The 20,688-nt window shown below is 40.0% G+C and overlaps 1 protein-coding gene across 1 annotated transcript in view; it reads left to right on the top strand.

Annotated features, from left to right (window-relative positions):
* Window positions 1-15,095, top strand: part of BGN (biglycan) — a 55,409-nt gene extending 40,314 nt beyond the window's left edge. Inside the window, exons 3-8 of the mRNA XM_015815114.1 lie at window positions 2,576-2,688; window positions 3,273-3,486; window positions 6,047-6,157; window positions 7,115-7,208; window positions 11,754-11,892; window positions 14,894-15,095. Coding sequence (XP_015670600.1) covers window positions 2,576-2,688; window positions 3,273-3,486; window positions 6,047-6,157; window positions 7,115-7,208; window positions 11,754-11,892; window positions 14,894-15,091 — 869 coding nt within the window. The 3' untranslated portion in view covers window positions 15,092-15,095. The remainder of the gene's footprint in view (window positions 1-2,575; window positions 2,689-3,272; window positions 3,487-6,046; window positions 6,158-7,114; window positions 7,209-11,753; window positions 11,893-14,893) is intronic.
* The last annotated feature ends 5,593 nt before the right edge of the window (window positions 15,096-20,688 follow it).

Below are 20,688 nucleotides of genomic sequence, written 5' to 3'. Positions count from 1 at the left end.
ACCCAAGAAAATTACTTAAACAAGGTTCTCAAACAATAAATGTGAGGGAACATCTTTATTTTAATGTTAACCTTTCAATGACTTTTGTGTGTAATGCGCAGCTGTATATCTGAATGCATTATTTTGACACAGTTCTATCTTCTTGTATAAGAAGAAGAGGGTGCCTAGGAATGAAATTCTGATTGCCAGATTATCTGTGTATTTGTGAAACTCACAAAGGCTTCAGAGCAGGTAATTTACTTTTTTTGAAAACCTCTATTTTGCTTCCGGGTTTTTTTGAAACAGTCACTTGCAGTAGTTTATTCATTCTTCATTGAGCCAGCCCATGAATGGCCTTGTTTGAAGCGGTCAAGGTAAAATAAAATACAAGTCTTCACTATTGATCATTCTGAGCTGTGCAACAGGATTTCTTCATGGTGTTGGGAGTTAGGCCATCTTAATCACTATAAATTAATAGTTAAGACTTAGAGAATAAATTAGAGACAGACAAGCAGACATTCAGCAAATGCAGTTTTTGCAAGAATTTAATGTTTATTCCAGACAAGGCATCTCCAATGCAGTTGATAAAGAAAACATCTCTACCACATACTTTTAACACAGCAGCAACAATTCTGTGAATATTTTTCAGGCATGTGTAGAAGCAGTATCTATCCCTCATCCCTCTTGTAGCCTTGAATAAAAGCTTGCTTCTGGCACATTAATCATGTGTGAGCCACATCAGATTTACCAAGTGTGACTTAGCATTGTGTGACTATAAACAGGGTAAACAGATGAATGCAGTATGTGGGCAGAGTCACAGCGAATCCACATGAGGATATTGTGACTGTAATACCGGTAGCAGCCCATTATACAGCATGGTTTATTGTGATCCAGTGATCAGATCAGAATAAGACTGTTGTGCCAGGGCTCAGGACTGTATTTCACTGAGCTAATGAAGAAGTGACTCAGCTGCCAGTATTGTTCCACCCACGTAGAGAGAGGAATTCCTTGGAATGCTGACATGTTTTTGTTTTAATCAGAACCAAGGCAGCTTGTCAGTCCAGATTATAATAACTTTTTGGGAGGGAGGGAGGGAGGGAGGAGGAGGAAGAAGTACAGCCAGTTATGGAAAAGCTGATGTGGAGCTCCGGATCATAATGTGAGTTGGGAAGATGCCAGAGGATGCTTCTGCATGGATGCATTTCCCATCTCCAACTGCTGCAAAATATTTCAATGCTGGCCATGCAAACATCTTCGTTCCTGCTCAAAATGCTGAGATCAGAGCTCTCACCAGTTGAGCACTGCAGGAGAGCCAGAACTGGCATTCTGCCAGTGGCCCAATTTTCTGAGCAAAATAGCTCCCGAAGCAACGCACATTTTTTTTGTTCTGTTCTAGACAGAAAGAGGACAATCAAGTTGCTGAAGGCATTTCTGTTTCATCTACACCAGTTCTGGCTGGTGGTGGCAGTGTCCCTCCAAATTCTCAATTGGAGTTCTGCCCCCTCCCTCCCATCAGTTTCTTCCATGCGATCCATTTTTGGCTGCAGAGAGCAAGGCAGGAACGTGATGTTTTCTGCATGCAAGGCATTCACCCTCTGCCCTTGAGCTATATACCATCCTTAAATACCCAGTTCCTCTGTAAAATGACATGAAGCAGCTTCTCAAGACAATTCAGGGGAGCCCGACTCTTGAAAGTCGCCAGGCCATCACTGTTCTCAAGGAAACAGCAAATCTTGCAAAGGCAGCTTATGATTTCCTATGGTTCAGTGGCTTAGGTACAATAGCATCAGCCAGGTACAACTGAGCAACAGTACTTGGTGGATTGTATGTACTTTGCATATTGATGCAAAGCTAACTGTAAGGTAGTGTGATACTCTAAAAGGTGGAGCTTCTAATCTCCGTGCTCTCTTTCTTGTGGACATTTGCAACCATCAAGTTGTGAAAGTGATGTTGCTGTGCTGGACTGTCTCAAGTCATTGGCTGACAGATGTGTGGAAAACCCGAACACTGTTGCTTTATGTCATACATTGTGAGTTAGCAAGAAACAATTGCAAGCAAAGGGAGCAAAGAAACTGGAAAGCATGCTGGACCACAAGTGCTGCCCCTTTTCGGTTCTCCTGGCCATTCATGATGCTCTACCTCACACACACACACACACACACACACACACACACATCATTGATTACACTTCATGATAAGGGAGAAGCGGGAAAAGCAGGTGGAATACTTATTGCTAATTTATTTATACGGCTTGCAAGGTTTTTAAAATTCACTGACAAATTGTAAAACAAGAACTTGAATATTTTTCCTCCTTGCTTGGGGTAGATAATCTTATTAATGTGGGCTGTGATTAATGTGTGGGGCTGAATAGCCAAGTGCAAAAGAAGCGAGGGCTCCAGAGCCTTAATTTCAGCAGGTGCTAAATTCATTCTCTTCTCTGGGATTCACAGTACAGGGCCCCATCCACTCTGGCTTTCCAGCCTTGTCTAGCTGGTCCTGTTTCAGCCTGGCCAGGCCTATCTGCCCTGGATATCCCTTCATCTGTCTGTGTAGCCAATCCTGACTTTTCTGACTTGTCTGTTTCTGTTTTTTCCAGGTCTCAAGCAAGTGCCTAAGGAAATCTCGCCAGACACCACATTACTAGATCTGCAAAACAACCACATTACGGAGCTGCGCAAAGATGACTTTAAAGGGCTCTTTCGCCTCTATGTATGTACTGCCAAAGACCCCTCCCCACTTCTAATGGATATAAGTAGGACAGGAGAACCTAGTTAGGTTCACTCTGAATATACAGTAGCTTCATTCAGGTGTAGCACTAAAATCTATTTATTCTGCCAGGACTAGATCCTGGAACACTGAACATCTCAACATGAATGGCCTTCACTATTTGCAACCTCCACTTCTCTCTAACACCTGGGATTATGTTTCCTGGAAACCTTGAGCCACTAGCTGTATTCTTTATCATGATACTCTGCTAAAAGATTTCTGCAAGTCTCACTCCATTCCTTAAATTGTTTTTTTTTTCAGTGCAAACAATTGCATCTATCTTGTCTACAGTATTGCTCCTTTCTTTATATGATTACCATCTGCAAGCAGACTTGGGAAGTGTGCAGATATCTTATTTGTACCGATGAGAATCTGGTATCTAATTTTTCTGCAGGACTTCCTCACAAATTTCTCTAGCTGCAAAAATGGGTTGCCAGGATAATAATAGATTCCACCTTCTTACATCTATGTCAGCACGTGCTTAAATGCTGCTCACATGTCATCTCTTTCTATGACTCTACCCACAGGCTTTGGTATTGGTGAACAATAAGATCTCCAAGATCCATCCAAAGGCTTTTACCCCTCTGATTAAGCTGCAGAAACTCTACATCTCCAAGAACAACTTGGTGGAGATTCCTCCTAACCTGCCCAACTCCTTGGTGGAACTCCGGATCCATGAGAACAAAATCAAGAAGATCCCAAAAGCTGTCTTCAATGGGCTCCACAACATGAATTGCATTGGTGAGGCATCACTACCTCTCCCCACTTTTCTTTCCCAAAGGCCCGCTTTGTATTTGCTCCTTTTCTTTAGAAACATAGACACAGACCCTGATGAATGGTTCCCTAGAATGAAGAAAATTGCATCCAATATTGTGTGACATGTTGGTTGGTCCGTTAAAAAAAATATATGGTTAATATCAAGCAAGACTAGACCAAAAGGCCACTGCAGCTCCCAATGTTACCCAGTGTTTTGGAAATGCAAATATACATTAACAGTCAATTTATATTCTGACTTTATTTGCCTTCTTGGCATACGTTTTCATAATCATCTTCCCTTGCATAAATTTATAGCATGCATAGAGTGATATGCACAATATAGTTGAGAAAAAGCACAGAATGAACATTAACAAATCAGAGTCAATTGGCTACATTTGCATAGAGGTCCTTTTCCATTGTTCATGTGAACCTATGAGCAAATAAAAAAAAATCAAGAATAGAGGGCTCAAAAATCCATTTTTTCACCTTTCCAAAGAACTCTACCTTTGCAAGCCAGCAATTTGGGAGGAATAAACTAGATATTGGCTTCAGATGAAGTTTGAAAGTGTTCGTTTCCGGTTTATTTACTTACTTAGGAACAAAGCATGAGCAAAGAACTGTGGGAATCTGCATATACTTTTCTTCTTAACTGTGTTCATTAAGTATGTTTAAGAATAGATTAAAGCACAATCCACGGAAAGTTGAGCTTTTCAGTTTAGAATGTCAAATACATTCACAAAATTATTCTACTGCCTCCTGAAAGGACTTACGTAGGCCTGGATCAGCTTTGGAAAACTTCTAAGATTTTAGAATATGTTAAACTGAGGAGTTCTCCCCCCCTCCCCCAAATTTGACTCATTCAAAATATGATGCCATAATCAACAATATCCATTGTCTCTTTCAAAATTCCATCAAGATTTTTAGGGCCTTTCCCTGTGACTGAGTTTATTTGTTATCTAATCATCCCACCTCCTCTGCTAATCCCTATCCTGCATCTATTGCATTGACTCCAAGTCTGCTCCAAATGATAATGCCCTAAATATACACATTGATCAAACCCTTCAGCACTGTCAACAGGCAGGGAAAACATCTGTCAGACTCAGCATGGCAGCAGGTGTGAGATAGGTGTGACCTCAGGGGTCTATTAGGCATCACTAGACTACTTTGTGTACCCCTTCTTCCATGTCCCTTTCAGGTGTAACTCCAGCTGAATTACAGGTTTTAAAAAACCAAATAAGAATCACGAAGGGAAGCGAATCACGTTTAGCATTTCCTGGGAGAGTAGAGCACCATTGCAGCATTGCATGAATCCAGCAAGGCTATAACAATAGAGAAAGTTCTTAGAATAATATCAAATGAATGGTCTACCCCTATAGTGCAAATCTGCTGAATTACCTACACAGTCATGGTCTCTACACTTTCCACAAGCATCAGACTCCAGGGCCCAAACTCAGGCGAAGCTAGTTAGGCATTTGACACAGCACAGCTAGCTTAATAACTTGGATGAAGACACCTTAAACAGTTGACTGCCCTCTGCAAAAATAGAAAATAGACACCAATTCTTATCAATCCCAATGGTTTAATTCCTACATTTCTCCTTTTCCCCTTGTGTCTATGGAGATTGTCAGTCATCCAGGTCATGATTGTCCCAAAGTTGCTTTTCAAAAGGCAACTGGACTTTCTTGATTTTTTCCCCCTTGAAAACATTTCACTTCTCATTCAATAATTTTTTTCAGAACTACCATATTTTCCCAAAAATAAGACGGGGTCTTATATTAATTTTTGTTCCAAAAGACGCATTAGGGCATATTTTCTGGTTAGGTCTTATTTCCAGGGAAATACGGCACTAGATGTGTCTGGCAGGCTGACGATCTTAACTGGGGCTTATTTTTGGGGTGGGGCTTATATTATGAGTATCCTGAAAAATCATACTAGGGCTTATATTCCAGTTGGGTCTTATTTTCGGGAAAATACGGACCCTGGCTTTAATACAATTGCAAGACCACTTGGAGAAAAATGCCCAAATTGCTCCACCAATAAATTTGTTTAAAAATGCAAATGATTCAAATTGATTGAAAGCGTAGAATCATATATACATATCTTATTCTGTTAACATCAGCGTTGCATTTAATGAACATTTAGTTGCTTTCCCATAAGCTTCGAGGGTGGAACTGCGTGTTTCAGGCAAGCAAGTACAATTTGCTTCTTCCAAGAAGAAGGAAAAAATGGGTTCAAGAAAGGGAAATTTGGAGCTGAGTTGGAGGAGGGTGGGAGGAGATGGGCCTTACTAATCCATAATCAAATAGAAACAGATTGTACTTTTGGCTCCTAAAGATTGATCACAATGTGTAGTATCCCTCTTACCACGTTTGTAGCCCTTTTCATTCATTCTTCCTGTACATGGCTACCTTAGAGAGAGAAGGAGAAGGACACATACATAATTTTTTTAAAAGATATGCCATACGTTGCAGAAGAGGGCTTGGGTGAATCTGGATCTGATAAAGCTGAACACTGTTGTTCTATATAAAACTACTTCTTTTTGCAGAAATGGGTGGGAATCCTCTGGAGAACAGTGGATTTGAACCTGGTGCCTTTGATGGCCTAAAACTGAACTACCTGAGGATCTCAGAAGCAAAGCTCACTGGTGTACCCAAAGGTGATAACTTCTCCATATTCTTTTTTCTCTATATCTACCTGTTAATAAAACCCAGGGCTATGGCTTCTCTCAGCTTTTAATCCTAAAGGTAGTGCAGAACTATTTTGTTTTTTTCAAAGAATACTGAGACGTATCAGCTGAATTCAGGGACACAGCAGTGACACAGGAAGGAGACCATATTTTTTAAAAAAAAGACACAGATATCTTTATTTTCCCTTATTCTTCCCCTAGAACTCTAGTCTCTTCCCCCCAAAATACATCTTTCTTTTTCCTGCAAGGATTCTTTTTTTTTTTCCAGTTTCCTTATTTCAGATCATATGGGATGGGGAGAGTTTAATGTTAGACTATATATAGTAGGATGGGAAGTATTTAATATTAGACAACTGAGAGACAAAACCTGCAATTTCCTGGAAATCATATACAACTCGACTATGAGGTATTGATGAGTCATCATAAGTAGTGGAAGTGACATAGTGAATGGCATAGTAGCCATTGTCCTGATGAAGTTTTACAAGAAGTCCCATCTTTTCTGTTGCTTTCCATTGGGAGCAGAACTTTTTCATATATGCTAAATAGAAATGGAATTCTTCTCCTGTTGAGGAAAATTTCTCCTTTTCTGTAAACCAGTACAAATGTTGTGACCTCAGAGCATTTCAGAACGCATTACTGCTACTGTATATCCCATTTTATTTTGTTTGCAGCATCATTCTCAGTTCAAAACATTAACGGCAGGGTTCATTCAACAAAACAAGCTTATTTGGTTAATGATGACTCAATGCTATACATGAATTCAGGCCATTGAGTTAAGCCAGGGAACTATAAAAGTCGGCTAACCATTGTTAGTGCATTGTGCAATTAGAGCTTCTCTCTTTTTATTGTTGCTTTATCTGTTTTGAAGCACTCTGGAATGCTGTGGATTTTAGAAAGACTAATATTTTCCTACTCTTCTCCAACCAGACCTCCCTGAAACCTTAACTGAGCTACATCTGGACCACAACAAGATCCAGGCAATTGAATTAGAGGATTTGATCCGCTACTCCAAAATCTACAGGTAATAGGAGAGTCATTCTTGAAGAGCTTGCCAGGATTGTGCAGATGAAATCTGGGGCAAAAGTAGGAAGGTCACTAATCTCCAGATGTTACAGAGCAACCTCTCTCACCATTGGCTACACTATCTGCAGTTTTTATGAGTCGCAACATCTGGAGAACTACAAATTAGGGTATGACTGAGATACAAGGCAGTTGATTTCAGACTTTGCAACATAAAGATGAGAAATGAAAATAAGCTTGAGCATTTTTTTAAAAAGGAAATTATCCTACTTCAAGTCTGTCCACAATTTCTCATTGCACATTCTAAACAAGGAAGCCAAAGCAGTTCCTTGCTTCAAAGTTAGTTGCACAGGAAAAAAAGGGGGAATACAATAGTGGGAAGCAAATCTGTGTTTTATCAAGCTGGCAAAAATGTGTTTAGAAAATAGGAAATGTTCGGAGTGAATATATAGTAAGAGTTATTTTTTAAACATGGAAGGAATGTTCCTTTTTTACTGGTCATCCTCACGATACTTTTGATAAAAGTTTTAGTTTCCCTAGAGATGCAATTATGGTTCACTTTTTAGCATAATGTAACAATAATACTTTGTCTCTGGCCTCGAACCTTCTTTCCGCATTTCCTTTTCCTCTGGCCTTGTAATTCCAAGGTCTTTGCAGGGAATCACTTCATGTTGTCCACAAAACCAAATGCCATACAGTATATAGAGTTAGAAGGACCAAGGGAGGAGGTCCACTGAGTTTTAATTTTTGTGCACATATAGCAAAGTTGTTCCATCTCTTCCATAACTTGGTAGCTGACAGAGTGATCCTATCTTGGAGGTTTCTGCCTAGATGCCCCTCCCCAGGCAGGGGACAATCTGACCAGGTGCCAGATATGGGCCCAAAGTCAACTTCCATCCTCCTAGTTAAAACATACTACAAATTATAGCTAAAACTGAGGGTTATAGATCTTCAAGAAGCATGTGTTTAAAGCCCAGATTATCTATAAGGAGCAAACAGTGCAACGAGAAAACAAATGTACAGTATTCAAAACACAAAAATAGAGCCTTTCACCAGCTGGTGCCCAAAAGATACAAACAACCATTCACTCCCTTGTTCCTGACTTGCAATCCCTACTGTTGGGCCACCAATTCTGCTTCAGCATTTAAGAGGTGCATTTCTTTAAAATGTTTCACCAAATAAAAAGGGGAAGAGAGAGGAGAGGAGAGGAGTTCTGTTACAACCAAGGAGAGCCCCCACTAACTACCTGGGTAGGCAGAACTAAGTATTGATTCATTTCAGTTCTCTGTTTCTAAACCTACACCTGCAACATCAGTCATCTCCTACCAGTGTCAGGGAGATCTGGACTGCCTCCCTTTCATTTTTCTTTTCTCTTTTTTTTTGCCACAAAAGCACTCCTTCAGAATCTTTAACTGGCTAAAATGTTAAAATGTCTGGGGGTTTAAAATATCCACCCAGCTCAGCTGTGGTCTCCCTAGCAACAAGCTCCTGAAAAACTTCAACTGCTGTCCCCCCCCCCCTTCCCACAGGCTGTAGGTGAAAGCATTTTCAACCGTGCTCAGTGATTAGTCAGGATGCTGCTCATGACCTTGCTCCTCCAAGCTAGAGAAGAACTGCGACTGTATGAGGTCATCATAAGTAATCTTCCATGGTTCAGACTAGCAGAAGGTATTCCAAGCATGAAATGGGAGGTAGAAATATGCAGACGTAGAGCCTACTATAGCACAGCATGCTCAATATGGTGTATAATTAAGTGTGGCCATGTGCAATTGTGCCAGCTGGTTCCTTTCCTTTCCCCCCCTGTCATGGATGACTTAAAACAGCCATCACCAAGCCATTTTAAGTTATTGAGTGGTCTCTATATCACATCTAAAACAATCAACAAACAAAGATGGTGGCTGTGTGAATGTGATAAACAAACTGAACATGCAACCTCAAGTCAGAGAATATTTGTTTTTCACCATATGTTATTATAGAGTATAATTTCAAAGAATTAAAACAGTTTCTAGTCCGATTGAGAAGACAGGCCTGGAAAATCAACTGGCAAAAATTCAGTTTTCTAAATTTTTCAATTGTTTTCTGTTAACCTGACAAAGGAAATGACTTAATAACTGAAGTAGAATCGCTCTTGGAAATAAAGCCATTAAGTTGTCCAGTGAGGTGAATTTTAGCATATCCTCCAATTCACAAATTTATATTTGGGGAACTAATGTTGTTCTAAATAATGTAACATAGATACAATAAAGTGCTTCATCTGGGAAAGATGAAAAAAATAGGAGGTGGAGTTTTTATTATACTCTGTATAAACTTCACACATATTTAAACTAGGCCTAAATATGGTCTCACCGTTTTAAGTTCAATATCTATTTCAGCCACTAGAGGGGGAAAGAGCTATATTTGTTAGCAACTTTTTAACGGGTGTTCTAATTCCTTTCCTTGAAGCATTTTGATCTGAAGAGACAAACTTGATCAGGAAAGTCTTTTCTAAGAATTTGCTTTCCCTGCCTCCCAAGAGGCCATTCTTTTCATCAGTTCTGTTGTATAAAAACCAGACAAAGCCCAAAAGATTAAGGTCCTTGATTCAGGATTGAATCCCTCCACTTTTGATTTTTATGCGTTGATTTTGGGCAGATTTGGATGCAATGAAAGGAAAAGAAAGAATTTTCTGAGTTTTAAAAAAATGTTAATAGCAGCTTAGCAGCTTGACTGTAGTGATAGAAAAAGGATTTTCATTTTTCCCTTTGGGTAGCTCTGCATATTGAATTACTACCCAAAGTTGTTACTGCCCCATAAGATCAAACTCAGTGCCCATTGGAGGCCCACATACTTTACTGCATGGGGCAGTCCTAGCCTTTGATGAGGTACAGTTAAGACAACTGCACAGGGACATGATTTTATCCTCTGCTTTCCATTTGTCACGTTGCATTTGTGTTCCTCCTTGGGGACCAGCTCCTAATGTTTGTCAATATTTTGGATGAAGACATTCAAGTTGAAGCCATAGTCAGGAAGCTGGGCAGTTTTTCCAGCCAGGGAAGTCACTTATCTTAACGCTGGCCTTATTTCACACAAAGCTGCACACAGAGCACTAATACCTCTGGAGCACAGCTTTCAGACACGCAACTCTTGTAAACCCCATGTGTATTCTGAGGTGGTGGTACAGCACTGTTTTTCAACTCAGCAACTTTAAGATGTGTGGACTTCAACTCCCAGAAAACCCAGCCTGCATTCCCTAGCCAGAAAAAACACTGTGGTACAGTAAAAAGGAAGCTTCTGTTGCGTTCATTTCTGCTTAAATAGGCTCCAAATAGCATCGCCACCCAGACTCTAGAAATGTGGACTTTTATATTTTACACCAAACAGCAGCCGAAATCCTTCTGTGTCTCCTTCTCACCTTTTCCTTATTGGTCCACTTATCCAATCCATAGCTGCAGTTGGTGTGGCGCACCCAGACATCTGCTCGCTGCATGAAGGAATGAGGTAGCTGACTGGAGAGAATCAGACAGAAGATGGCAGCGTAATCATACATTTGTTTCCTGCTTCATTTGGAAATTGAAATATCTGTACCCAAATGCCCAGACTGATTGGTCTTTGTTTTCTCATTCATCACCATCTTCATCTGTCATCTATAACATTTAACTATATTGCCTGAGCTGTGATGTGCAATCTGTAATACAGACAGACACATCTTTGATGAGTAAGCTGCAAAAAACCAACCAGGACCAAAAGAAATCTGGTCTTCAAATTTTACTTTCCCTTGGCCCACAGAGCCAAAAGGGTGGACTTTATCAAAGGACTTGGGACTTGCTCCTGTCCACAAACTTTATGCTGTTTATAAGGTGGAAACTGAATTCACACATAACCCTAAACTAGTAGGAGCCAGGGTGGTGTCGTGGTGAAGATGCTAGACTAGGGCAGTTTCAATTCTATAACTCAGAGAAACTACTTGAGTGATTTTGGGTCTGTCTCCTATCTCTCCCTTCCCCAAAATTTTATTAGGGGGAAAATTAGAGTGCTGTATACAGATAGTCCTGGACTTACAACCATTCATTTAGTGACCATTCAAAGTTACAATGGCACTGAAAAAAAAGTGACTTACGACTAGTTTTCACGCCTACTACCGTTGCAACATCCCCCTGCTCATGTGATCAAAATTCGGATGCTTGGCAACTGACATGTTTTTTAACAGTTGCACTGTCCTGGGTCATGTGATTACTATTTGTGATCTTCCCATCATCGGAATTCCATCTAAAATTTTGTAATCAAGACAGGGCAACTGCAACAAAGATTCCATAGCCAAAGGAAGGAAAAGTAAGAAAAATCTTTATTCTTCCATTTCGTGGCTTGTCCCCATCTCTGCAGTTTTAGACTTCCAGTAATTTGAGAAAGAATTTGGGGGCAGAGGGGGGGGGGGAGACAAGGAAAAACACCTCATTGGCAAAGTGAATGCAAGGAAGTGAGGGCTGATCTTCTTCTGCATTGTAAAGTACACAAGTTGGCATCATACTAAATCTCCACTTTACTTTATATCCCCTTTCTCTTCTCATAGATTGGGCCTCGGACACAACAATATTCGCATGATTGAGAATGGCAGTCTTGCTTTCCTGCCTATCCTACGTGAGTTGCACTTGGATAACAACAAGCTTTCAAGAGTCCCCCCAGGATTGCCTGATCTCAAGTTTCTGCAGGTAACCAATAAGATGCAGTTCTGTGGTGAGAAAAGTAAGGTCCTGCACTTAGGCAGGAAAAACCAAATCCACAGGTACAAAATAAACAGTACCTGGCTCAGCAGTAGTTTTTGTGAGAGGGGTCTACGTACTCTGCTTAACCATGAGCCAGCAGTGTGCTGCAACTGCCAAAAAAGCCAATGCAGTCCTAGGCTGCATCAACACAGGGCTAACGTCAAGATAATGAGAAGTGATAGTACCACTCTTTATAGTACTAGTAAGGCCACGCTTGGAATACTGTGTCTGCTTCTGCTCACCATCATACAAAAAAGATGCTGAGATCCTAGAAAGAGTCAGATAGAAGAGCAACAAACATGATAAGCTAGACTATATGATGAAAAGTTCAGGGAACTAAGTATGTTTAGCCTAATGAAGGGAAGGCTTAGAGGTGACATGATAGCCATCTTTTAATACTTGAACTGCTGTCACAGGGAAGAGGGGGTCAATTTATTCTCCAAAGCACATGAGGGCAGGACAAGAAGCAATGGATGGAAGATCATCAGAGGAAGTTCCAGCCTGGAACTAAGGAGAAGTTTCCTGACAGTAAGAACAATTAGTCAATGGAATGGCTTGCCTCCTGAAGTTATGGATACTCCATCACTGGAAATTTTCAAGAAAAGATTAGACAACCGTTTGTTCGGGATGGAATAAGGACTCCTGCCTTGGGTGTGGGGTTGGATGAGAAGACTTCCCAGGTCCCTTCCAGCCCTATGATTCTATGACCCTATGATCTAGGTTTCAGGGAGGGCATGGAATCTAGGAGATCATACTTCAAACTTCAACAATGAGCAACCTTAGAAAATTGATTGGGATGACATGACCCATAGATATCTAGAACTCTGTCTTCTTGATTCTGTTTTGAAATACCTATAGAAAACATTCAAATGGAACAAGACATTGCCATCCTTTACCAATCCATATATTGCCTTTTTGGTTCCAAACTGTCTTTCATGTCCCTTTCCATAGTGAATCTGGCTCTGTTGCACTGCAAGTCCAGAACTATGAACCCAGAACCCAGCAAACTGATTTTGCAAATTCTCTGTGGTGCATAAAAACAATATATTTATCTGTATTCTGTAGTTTCATGAGTATCTTGTGCTACTGTAATAATCATGGTTATTTGCATGGAATTTTAAAATGTACTAGACAACCCATGATCCTTTGGGTCATCTTTTCAAAGATCCTTATCAGATCCCTCAATACCTTCAACAGTGGCAGAGCTTCTAATGTACTTGAAAAGTTCTTAATAATTCAGGAAGATATTTAGAGATGTATCTAGCTTGAAAATAGCCCGTGTTGAACTGTATAGTGCAGTCAAACATCAGGAGTTCACCACAAGAAATGTTTTATGACATTTTGTATAGTCATAAAATGCTTTATGATAATTTTTATCACAAAATGTTTTTTTAAAAATGACAAATTTCAGTTCCATAAGAGTCATGGGCCCCAGATTTTGGATGTATTCTGTAAGGTAGTCCATTTGAGGTTGCTTGGTTCCAAACATTTTGCCCTATAATGCACCATTTTGTCAAGGTAAGGGTTACAGGTCTGAGAGCTTTAGATATAGTTATCCTGCTAGGAAAAATGGATATTGTACAATTTACAAAACTCAGTTAACAATACAAATAATGGCAAAGCTGGAAATTGCTGTGTCCTTGGAAGGACACTGTGCTGAAATCAATAGAGCTTATTTCTCGTTGCTGTAAAACCATTATATGAATTCATGATCTTTAGACATTCAACCTTCCTATGGCAACCTGAATCAATTGAATCTCCTTCCCTTTCTCCTCCACCCAAAACCAACCCCCACCACATTCCCAACAAATTCCAATTGTTTCTAAAACAAACTTTGTTAAATATGTATACAAAAGGACCCAATGACTTAACTGGGACTCTGGGTTTTTTGGTTCTTCATTGTGGCTTTCTAATACCATTGTTGGGAAAATAATTTGTCTGAAACAGCTTTCCCTAGCATGGTGCCTTCCAGCTGTATTAGGACTATAGCCCCCATCATTCCCAGCCAATATGGCCATCAGCTGCTTTAATAGACCAGTGCTTTAGGTAACAAATAAGCTGAGCTGAGATTTTTTATATATATATAAGATGTTTTACAAAAGTTTCACCCTCAAGAATGATAGATTCCATGCAGTATCTGCAGCCATTTTGTTAGCTTCAAGGTATCTCAAATTCGAATGAATATGATCTAAGGGAAAGATACATATGTTCCTTTTTGCTTATGCTCTTCCTGTTCTTACCACTTGCAGAAATGTTATTTCCCACCGTCTCATTATGGGGAGAGGCAAGGTTTTAAACAGGAGTCTGTCTGTTTCCTCAAAATCTTAATCTTGCCGTAATTTCTTAGGCTTCTGGGATTTCATCAAGTGTTACTCATGGACCACTAAGTGTATCTAAATGGGAAACCTGAACACTGGATCCAGTTTTAGCATATAAATATAGGTCTTTACATTGAAAAGTGTTAAGAGCTGAACTGTTGTACAGGCAACTTACAACCATTCATTTAGCAACTGTTTGAAGTTACAATGACCCTGAAAAAAATTACTTATGACAGGTCCTCACACTTATGACTGTTGCAGCATCCCCATGGTCACATGATCAAATTTGAGTGCTTGGCAGCCATCAAGTATTTATGATGGTTGCAGTGTCCTGGAATCACGTGATTGCCATTTCGATCTTCCCATCTCGCTTCCAAGTCAATGGGGCAAGCTTAATGACTATGTGACTCATTTAACCACTGCAGTGATTCACTTAACAACCATAGCAAAAAGATCATAAAATCAGGCACAGTTCACTTAACAACCACCTTGCTTAGCAATAGAAACTCTGGTCCCAGTTGTGGTTGTAAAGTCGTGGACTACCTGCGTTCAAGACAAATGTCTCCATTGATGAAGATAAGTCCAGTTGACCCTCCACTTCTAACAAGTTCTTATGTCTTCTTCCACAGGTGGTGTACTTGCATTCCAACAACATTACTCATGTTGGCGTTAACGATTTCTGCCCTGTGGGCTTTGGGGTAAAGCGTGCCTCGTACCATGGAATCAGCCTTTTTGGCAACCCTGTGCCTTACTGGGAAGTTCAACCAGCTACTTTCCGCTGTGCCACTGACCGCCTGGCTATCCAGTTTGGCAACTACAAAAAATAAAGAATAAATGAGGGAGGGAGGGTTGGGTATAGAGGGACAAGGTAAGCCCAATGGGGAAAGGAGGGGGTGGGAGTAGGGAGGGGGATGTGAATAAGGCAACGGTGAAACAAAGCCCATTCTGGAGAAGTGGGAATCACTGGTAAGGTTATGCTAACAAAAAAGTCGAGAATTGTTGGCTTCTACGAGCCAGCCAATATCCAGGATAGAGCAAGGGATGGGAAGGAAGTTCATAGAGCAAAGGGAAGAGAAATAGATGAAGATCTTACAATATGGTCCATTTAACTAGCCTACATTACTCCTGCATTTGAAATCAGCTCTTTATGATCTGCAAACAAGCACTTGTCTTTCTAGTTCCAACCGGTTTGATGCTAATGCTGGCTTGTCTGGGGCAGAACAGGGTGGGGGGTGGTCGGGAATTGAAGGGATTCTGGGCTATAGTTTTGTTTGCATGAGCAAGTCCGCTCTATCAGACCTGCTACAACGGTATATTGTTGATTTGTGATTGACTTATGTGCCCCCTGAATTTAGCAGCTTGCAATATGGATGTCATTTTCTGACCGCAACCTTCATATGTTATAGAACCAATGAATTCTGTTTCTGCATTTCTTTAACTTGCAAAATCAGCCTCTGTATATCTTTTTTTTAAACAAAAAAAAAAGAGGAAGGCACCTCTATATAATGTACATCAATCTTATACCAATTAAACTACCATGGCTCCTGCCAAAGTATCCTGGGAATAGTTTGGTGAGCTGGCTGCAAAACCTCAACAATTCCCAAGATTCCTTGGGAAAAGGAAGTGATTAAACAGATTTAAACTTCTACTGTGGCTCTTATATACCTAAGCCTCTTGCCACTGGCAGTCTGGCTTCTAAATCAGTGTGGCTGGAGAAACACCCATTATTCTACTCTTTATTACCATCTTTATTGAAGAAAAATGGACCTTGTAAATTATCCTATACAATGTAAGTGGCCTGTCTTGATATCTGGAAATGCTGGTTGTTTGAGAAGATTAAGATGTGAGCAAACTATAATGTGGGATTTTTGACTCATCCAGAAATCCAACAGCAGCAACAGCAACAATCCTGTGCAAATTCTGCTACCAAAGTCCCTAGTTTCAGTACAGATCAAAGTATATCGTCCTTTGTTCAACTTGGGTTCCAGTTACCACAGCAAGAATAACATTTTGGCAAGGTTGGGCAGATAATGGAAGAAACACCACCCTCTTTTGGGGTTCTTTCTCTTAAGTAAGAGAGGCCCAGCATGTCTCCTGTTCCAATTAGCCAGGCCTTACATCAAAGAAGACAATGAGAGCAACTTGTGGGTGCACAGAAGATCCAGAAGTTTTCTCAGTTCACTGCCCCCATTCTTCTCTACCCCTCCTTGTTCTGCCTTCACTTATTCTGGAAAAATGAAGTGGAGACCTGTGTTCACGTCCCCCTCAAAGTGTTTGAATATCATTAGATGTATTTCCCACCCCCACCCCCATATGGTTGCTTGGTTTCCTGAGGCCCAGATGCATTTAGAAGAGGTGTTCATTGCTATATGCAGAGAATATAATGAGGGGTCCAGCAATGCTGTCCTACATTGGTAACTCACCTGTCTTTTCCAATTTAGTTTTCTGTCTTACAAGAACATTTAGAAAAATCTGCTATGGAGGTAAATAATGGCATAACTGCAGGACATCTTTCGGTTGGTAACTCTGAGAAGCCTTTTGTCCAAAAGTCTCAGAGACTGAGGGTTAATGGACATGTACCGATTGGGGTATACTGTTCAGCTCCAATTTGATTCATTGATCTGAGATTTGAATGATTAATTTGATTAACTTGGAAACTGATTCAAGGAATGGAGTCTGCCTGATTTTCTGACTTGATGGGGGAGATTTTCGCTCATGCTCAAAAGCCACTCTGTATAGGCAAATCAAGTTTTCTGGCATCCTGACTTTTTGATCCAAATTGCCAATCTGATTTGGAAGTTAATTTGATTCAAAGATCCAGTCCAACTATTACATAACTGAATCGCCAACGTAAAGCTTTTGCACAACCCTATTATACGGTAGTTGGGAGGTGGGCAGGAAAGAAGATAGCAATGGTATTTTCCAAAATAGGAAAGGGTAAAAATAGGCCATTTGGGACCTAGATATTGAGGGTAGTACCTGATGGAACTTGACAAAAAACAAAACAAAACCCAGCTCTGCCCAGTGCCATAGAAATGGAACCTGATGGACATGAATAATGAAACCAGAAGAAGCAGACCCAAAATACTGCACTTCTATTATTCACTCTGGGGCAGGCTTGACTTTTTGAATGATTGAGATCCACACTTAAGATGATCAAGAGAATAGAGATATTCAAGAAGCTGGGGGGGGGGAGAAAAAGAAAACTGGGAGCAGAGGTGGTAGGACAGCACTTTTCAGTTACCCGAAGAATAGTGCTTAAAAAGAAAAAGCAGTATTCCAGAAAAGGGCAGTGTCAATCCATTTCTATAACCCTACTGTCATGGTTCCGACAGATGAAACTCTTCAAAAGAACTTTGAGGCATTGTTTACCTTAAAGAATCTTTTATTCGAGAAACAAAGTATCGGCACTACATAGTTAAAGCCAAAAACTGAATTGCCCTCCCCTGGGCACAAAGTAGCAAAGCACAATTCCCTCCTCCAATTAACTGTCATAAATCACATTCCCCAATTAGTTTGAAGCGTGGGCTTTCTTCCCAGCTCTCCAGCCCGCCAAATCTTTATCAACTCTGGCCCCAATAACCTTGGATTCCCACGCTGAGTTATTACTGTTATGACTAACTGGACTCTTATCCACATCCCCCCTCCCAGCATCACCTAACTCTAAAAGCGAAAGAAAAAAGATGGCTACATTCCCATCTGTCGTCAAAGCAAGAACATCCAATGTTAGCAGCGTTGACATCTATACTGAGTGTGACCCAAAGACAACTTTATCATTTTACAGTTGTGGACTGATTCCTCTTTTTATGCTCAATCCATCCTATATCATTAACAGCTTTTCAACCCAGACAAGGAACTTTAAAGCCAGAAACTTCAGATCTGCTCTCAGCTATGATAATCCCAACCCTAATTCAGAACACACATCTCCGTATCTTTAATCTTTAATTGTGTCTGTGTCTGTGTGTGTGGGGGGGTATTTTTCTCTCAATCAAAAGCTGGGAAGAAAAGAAATAATTGTAGGAAAACTCCAAAGAGATTAAGAAAAGCTGAGAGAATTGTTGAGGCCACAAGTTTTGGGTCAAACAATTTTCATTTGCAAGTAGATATCAGAAGAGATATTCTTAGAAGCAGTGCTGGATTTAGGCATAAGCTGAACAAGGAACAGTTTTGGACCCCACAAAATTTCAGAATGTCAGTTTCTGATTCTGCAAACAAGTTCATTATTATATTTTAAAAAGTAATTTTGTTAGCATTTTGTACGTATATTAACATACAGACTATGAGAAAGAGAATTACATGTATACATGAACACATATATTTATAATTTTTATTGAATGCTTTAACAATAATAGAAACTGCTAATGCAAACTAGAATAGAATGAAAAAGAAGAAAGAGAAAGGGAGAAATAAAAATTAAAAGTGCTAAAAGAAAGAAAAGTGGCAGAAAACTAGAGAAAAAGAGAAAAAGATGTGGTTTTTAGTCTTCTTCACAACACTTACAGCTACAATTATATTTTAACTTCTCTCTCTCCCTAAAGTTACACCATGACTCTCTTCTTTCTGTAATCTATCCTGTCTCATCATCAAAACTATAAATCACAAGTTCATTTTTACACAAAAAATCCATAATGGGTTTCCAGTCATCAATAAATGTACGCATTTCCATCTGCATGTATGGATACATATACTGTAGGCTGCATCAGTGACGGATCCTATATCATTGCTTTTTGCCCAGTTCTTAAGATCTCTTTATCAACAGACAAGTTATATGTGTACCAGAGGTAGGGAACTATGGCCCATTTATGACTTGTGGCTGGCTCAGGAATTCTGGGAGTTGAAGTCCGCAAGTCATAAAAGGGCCATAGCTCCCCACCCCTGGATACAAACAATGCTAAGCTGAGGCTGTAAATAAATAATTTGAGAAGGGGAAATTTCCTTTTGTTCACTTCCTGCCTCTTGTCTTTTTTTTATAGTCCAGAAATGCATGATGGAATAAAGGGAACCTTTATTTTTTTTCAGCCTATTTGCTTCTTCTGCATCCTGTAGTGCCATGCTGTGCATGGCCACTTCATCACTAACGACATCGCACAGGCGATCTCTGGGACTTCATCTCTACTGTGTTAATGTTAACAGAGCAGCGCTGCAGTGTCTTGAATTGCATTATCATATTTTTAAACTGTCACCAGGTGTAACAAAGGCAACAGTTGACCATTCAATACAAAAACATCTAATTAAAGGAAAGGATACAGCTATAGGGACAAGGGAAAATAAGAGCAATTACCCAGATATGAATTCTTGATTTGACTTCTATGTACAGATGTATGATGAACTTTTTAGAACAAGAAACTCACTTTTCACAATAATGTCCAGTTCCTGCAGAGTCATGTAGCTGAAATCTGTCTAGCTGTGAATTGGATACCTAAGCCTTTGCCTTCCTGTCTGGGAGCAGGAAATGTCTTCCTAGTTTTGTCCTTCTTCCTGTTATAAAAATAGTAGATTTATGGGTTTTATAAAAAAAAAACACCCATTGTGGAGCCCAGTGCAACACTGACTCTTGTAGAAGTATCCAATAAAGTTAGCAGTAATTGCCACCTTTAGCTGTTATCACTGGGGTTGGTGAATAAAACATCTTTTCGATTTAAATTCAAATTCAAATTCAAATTTATTTGATTTATATACCGCCCTTCTCCCTTGCGGGACTCAGGGCGGTGAACAGGCACATTAATAAAACAGCAATACCATAATATTTAAAAATATTCAAAACTAATTAAATTATTTGTCCTGTCCTAAAACCCACTATAATAATATAAAATTATACCCAATTTAAAATTTTAGAGTNCGGCACCCTGAGGAGGCCTAATCTGTGGGAGCGGACTGGTCGAAGGGAGGTATGTGGCAGAAGGCGGTCCTGCAGATAACCTGGTCCACTGCCATGGAGCGCTCTAAAGATGGTCACCAACACCTTGAAGCGCACCCGGAAGGCCACAGGCAACCAGTGCAGCCCGCGCAGGAGAGGTGTCACATGGGTGCTCCTAGAAACTCAAGCGCCAGTGCAATTCAGCCACAGACAGGGAGACCAAAAGCAACTTTGTGCATTATTTTCTTTAGATGTCTATGTATGCTTAGGACTTTTTTAGGTGTCCACCTAAAAATGTAAAGTTTGTAACTGGCAAAAGAACGTAACCTGCTGTTGAACACCGTATGTGATAAGGCAATCTAGATTACTACCTGCAAATGTATTTTTAACTGAAATAATTTTTTGGTATGTAGCCTATTTTTCCCATCCTTGAAATAGCCATAGACATCTATTTTACCACTTATATGCCAAAGAGAGATTTACAGCTAAGTAGAGCTTCTTACTGGAAAAAATTGTCTGCTTCAAATCTATTTTTTTTTATATAAATGCACATTTAAACAGCATGAA

This window comes from Protobothrops mucrosquamatus, unplaced genomic scaffold, assembly GCF_001527695.2.
Source record: "Protobothrops mucrosquamatus isolate PMUCROS unplaced genomic scaffold, P.Mucros_1.0 scaffold315, whole genome shotgun sequence".
NCBI lineage: Eukaryota > Metazoa > Chordata > Lepidosauria > Squamata > Viperidae > Protobothrops > Protobothrops mucrosquamatus.
Note: the sequence above shows the minus strand (reverse complement) of the source record. Positions and strands in the feature narration are given on the sequence as shown.